Genomic DNA, 4,795 nt, shown 5'->3' on the forward strand with positions numbered 1-4,795 from the left:
TAACCACAACTCAACAGCAACAAGTTTGTGATGCAAGTGTGAATGTCTGCTGATCGATGGTTCCAGAAGACACCCGAATCACTGAACTATACTTAATGACAGAACTCGCACCATAGTTGGCTAACAAAGCTTTTGGAAAACGCGCCCCTTTAAGGCAAGCACTGTTACTGGTACAAGATTGCACATGTTACATCCCATCTCAGTCAATTTCAGGAAGTTTGAACCCAATAAATACTCTACGCAGTGCTTTACTGATACCTGAAAATTATCTCACCTGTGACACCTGAAAACTCACTGTAGGTAAATATTGCACATTTTATATAAGTCATTGTACTGTGATTTATTTGCATTAGGTGTGTGTGTACAGTCTCATCATGGGCCAGTCATTGATTGTCTATTTCTGCCGCAGGATAGAAGAATTAAATCTTTATAGTCCACAGCTATTAGAGTTCATGCCTCTCATTTACATTAAACAAGAATCACTATTGCTTTTATTCAGTGTGAAAGATGTGTTTAGATAGCACTGCAAACTTTACATTCATTTACTGAATTTTAAAACAGAGAGTCATTTTTGGTGACACTACTGATGGTGGTGCATAAGATTAAAGGGGTCAGGTTTTGCAAAATGTCTATATTAAGGATACCTAAAAACTGAAATCACAAACATTGTGGACAGAAATCAAAAGTCCTCATGAGGAAATGAGCTTATGAATAAAATTCCAAGTTTTTGTTAAACAAATTAAGTTAACAGTTGCAACCTGTTTTTAAGTTTTGCCAACTATATAAAAGTCAAAAACTAGTAAGAAATTTAAAAAAAAAATAGTTAAATTTTATTAAACTTGACCGCAGCACTGCAGCATTTTTTTTATATGACCTTTTTCTCTTTTAATTGCTACAGGAAAAGCCAACTTCCAAAATGCTTATTAATCTCCTGAAAAACTCACATGGAGACAGTAAGTAAAATAACATAAATATATTTGTGTGTAAGGGAAAATGTATGTTTAGATAAGAAGAGCTCTGCTAACGCCAAATCATCATTAATGATAATATTAACCGAATGCTCTCAGCATGTTCATCAAATACTTTCACTTTAAATCTGCTTAATCCCTGACTCAGGCCATTCAGAAATATTAGTTTGTTGGCAGAATACAGTAAATACCATGCACATTGATTTTTGCACGTCGAGTCCTGTTAACTACTGTTTGCATTCTCTCAAGTAATTCAATACTGTATATTAATATATAAGAGTCATGTTAAGATAGTTTTAGATCAAGTATAGCATATGGTATAGATTTTATGGCCCAATAACATGTAGCCATCTTAGTATATAAACAGCTTTTATCTCATGTGTTTTTAAGATGTTTTTAATAATTGGGAGTTGACGCAGAACGGTGGAGATAAATGGCAAATTGAACCGACGCCATATGATGCAGTGGCTGCATACTTCTGCACCTCTCATGAGTAAGAGAAAATTATTCAGAATAGACAACAATAATAATGCATAAATGTGAGTTTATGATCATACTCTGGATGTCAATGTTAATTTTTGTACAATTGTCCAGGCCGTGTCTAAAAAAACAAGTGATTGATCTGGTGAAAAGCGGTTATGATGCTGCATATTTAGATTCTGCGCCTGAAGTGATTATGAGGGACTGGTGAGTCTTTATCATCTAATTCAGTATTGTCTTCTGAATCTTGTCTTATTTGTATAGCAGCTCATTTCTTTTGCATGTCTGTGTTTAGGTACAGCACTCGAGGTGACTGTGGAGGCGTTTATAGGCTTACTGTGTCACTGCTCAATGCAAAACGAGCTGTCATTGCTACATTTAAGCCGGATGATGTGACTGTGCCCCAGGGTACCAACTGGACAGAGGTAAAATGTGGACGGATGAATTGTTTACAATAAATCAAAAACTTGGTCAACTTTAATATCATGTTGGCTCATGTGGATAGTTTTAAGTTCATGGACACTGAATATAACCGCACTTTTATTTCTTCTTTCATAGGTGACACACACGTTTAAAGGTTATGGTCCTGGTCTACGCTTCATCTCTTTTGAACATGGTGGTCAAGACAATAAAAGTTGGAAAGGCTGGTATGGAGTCAGAGTCACTGGAAGTTCTGTCACCATACCCCCAAAACCCTAATGTGTAGTTAAATAAAGTTAATGATTGGTCAGCACTTTTCTTTTAACCATACTATAACTACAAATAATATTAAAGTAACATTACAGAATCTACACGGCTAAACTTTGCTGTAAAAGCAAAGCCTTTGCTTACTTTTTAAGATTTAAATGCATATTCATAAACTTATCTCTGAATGAAAATAAAAATGTGTGGGGGAATAATTGAAATTATTTTCTGCTGTCAGCTTAATAAAGTCTCCCTGTGGTCCCATACGGAAATGTAATATATGTGAATATATGAAATATCCCTATATGAAATATATGGTAATATAAAGTAGAAACATATATGTACATATATGTACAACCATATATGACACCTATTCGAAAATGGAACAATTTCATATATTGACATATATGTCTATCCCATACAAATATATGTCTATGTGTGCAAAAAACATACATAGACATATATGTCATCTATATAATTATTTATATATGTGACATACATGACTTTACATATATGTCTAATATATGTTGCATACATATACTTATCATATATCATAAAATAATTAAATTTGAACCGTGGTTTTTATCTATTTTTTGCATGTTTCAGACTACAGGTAGGACGTACAACCCATTCACACAACTTAACACACAAACACAATTTATTATTTGTAATGTACCTGATGAGTCCAGTCGGGCCTCGAACCCGGGTCCTCACGTTGAAAGTCGTCCGCGCTATCCACTGATCCACCCAGCAGTTGGATGGGAGGGGCTAACAGCTTAAGCTATTTGTGTGTTACTGAAGTAGGCGCTGTTTAGCTTGTATTTTACAGTGTTCGTTTTATTATTCCTTCTGTTTTTATTTTATGCAGGGGTACACAGTGCAAATTTAACCCTTGTGCGTTGTTCAAATTTAATACATCCACTAAATTAAACATCTGTAAAAATGTATCAGAATATTTTTTCACTTTTTTTGCATAAATTTCTTAGTCAGTTCTGATCAAAACTACCAAATTTTTACAAAAATTCCATGATTTTAACTCTTTAATTGCCAAGTTCATAAGTGGATTTGGGGAAAATCTAAATGACAAATTTTCAATACAAAAAGTGATTGTAGACTGGATTTTTTTAACCTTTTTCGCAGTCTTGGGCATGTCAAATATAAAGTAAAAACATTGGCTTTTGATTAGGGGTGCAACGGGTCACAAAACTCACGGTTCGGATCACATTACGGATTTTGAGGCACGGATCGGATCATTTTTCGGATCAGCAAAAAAAAAAAGTATGGGAAAATTAAGTAAGGTCTAAAATCATTAGTTACAGAAATCAAATGAATAATAACACTGCATTTATTGTATTAATTAAATGTAATTATTATTTTTTTAAAGCTTCAGAAGTGATTTTCTCTTTGTCTTGGGTTGTTTGATTAACATTAATGACACAGACTTAAGTAGGTCAATTGAGCTTACTGTCTCTTTAAGACCAAAGGTGCACAGACTGCATCTCTCTGTTTGTGCACTACCGAGTCCCCTTAAACGAGCGCACAGACACAGACAAAGGGTGAATTACAGACGGCGCAGCATTACAGTCGTCCCACATAAAAACGTTACGTTGTTTTTCATTGCTCTATTAGCCAAATGTATTTTAATACACTACAGTATGAGAGAGAGTAGCCCAACTCTCTGAAATTTAAACATCAAGAGTTCTGATCTTTGAAGGATGATTACGTCTGACTCGAGCTGGACCGGACGCATTTAACCGCACGCGTGCGTTTGTGCGTAAAGTAAACTGATCACTTTAGCGCCGTTTTGCAGTTAAACTGTTTAAAATCACTTGAATGTTAACATTTGCAAACCTTTATAACACTTACAAATTATAAACTTTCCCTATTTAAATTTGCGTATTAATCCGCGAATCACATGCGAGCCGAACCGTGGGTCGTGATCCGTACGGATCACGGATCAACTGCGATCCGTTGCACCACTACTTTTGATTATTGTTTTCTTCCTCATTTATTGTAAGTGGCTGTTTTTGCCCCATTGACTTCCATTATAACCACATTTTTGCAAAAGGAAAAACCACCAACATTGAATTGCATTTTTGAATGTTGGTGGTTTTTCCTTTTGCAAAGAGGTCAAATTTGTCATTTTTACTGTTGATCACCATGTGGCACCATTAACCCTTTAGTAGACCTGTGCTGTGCAGAGCTTAATTTCTAGCTTGTACATTGAGTAATATGGGGGCGGTTTCCCGGACAGGGATTATCTTAATCCAGGACTAGGCCTTAGTTTAATTAGGAAATATAACTAGTTTTAACAAACATGCCTTACTAAAAACATTACCTGTATGCATTTTGAGGCAAAACAAAGGGCCCTGATGTATTTTAAGATATGTCAGTGCAAGTTGTTTTCAGTTTGGATAGCTCTTAAAAATGTTTTAGTCTAGAACTAGTCTATCTGTCCGGGAAACCGCCCCCATGGAGTATAACTCCATAATAAAAGTATAGTATTGTGCCAAATGCATGCAGTTTGAAACTAGGCAGGGTTATAATGTTATGACCCTAATAATTTTTAAACAATATATTTACAGACCTATATAGGCTATGTTGTTTTAGAAATATAGACATAAAACATATTGATATCATATGGTTGGAGCATACAGTATCAT

General features: G+C 35.0%; 1 protein-coding gene across 2 annotated transcripts; it reads left to right on the top strand.

Annotated features, from left to right (window-relative positions):
• Positions 1-226: 226 nt before the first annotated feature.
• On the top strand, positions 227-2,392 carry LOC135740684 (F-box only protein 2-like). 2 transcript variants are annotated; one of them, XM_065259161.1, is made up of 6 exons: positions 227-300; positions 899-953; positions 1,359-1,461; positions 1,563-1,655; positions 1,744-1,873; positions 2,007-2,392. In XM_065259161.1, the coding sequence occupies exons 2-6, from the start codon at positions 917-919 to the stop codon at positions 2,145-2,147; spliced, it is 504 nt and encodes a 167-aa protein (XP_065115233.1). In that variant the 5' UTR covers positions 227-300; positions 899-916; the 3' UTR covers positions 2,148-2,392. The 2 variants fall into 2 exon arrangements, with proteins under 2 accessions (XP_065115233.1, XP_065115235.1); XM_065259163.1 differs by having other exon boundaries at positions 229-296.
• Positions 2,393-4,795: the final 2,403 nt, after the last annotated feature.

This window comes from Paramisgurnus dabryanus, chromosome 14 (assembly GCF_030506205.2).
Source record: "Paramisgurnus dabryanus chromosome 14, PD_genome_1.1, whole genome shotgun sequence".
NCBI lineage: Eukaryota > Metazoa > Chordata > Actinopteri > Cypriniformes > Cobitidae > Paramisgurnus > Paramisgurnus dabryanus.

Excerpts from the sequence above, each read along its gene's own strand:
- LOC135740684 (XM_065259161.1), top strand. The coding sequence starts at position 917 with ATGCTTATTAATCTCCTGAAAAACTCACATGGAGACA. Across the intron at positions 954-1,358 it reads GAAAAACTCACATGGAGACA|ATGTTTTTAATAATTGGGAG; the intron begins GTAAGTAAAATA and ends TGTGTTTTTAAG. Across the intron at positions 1,874-2,006 it reads AGGGTACCAACTGGACAGAG|GTGACACACACGTTTAAAGG; the intron begins GTAAAATGTGGA and ends CTTCTTTCATAG.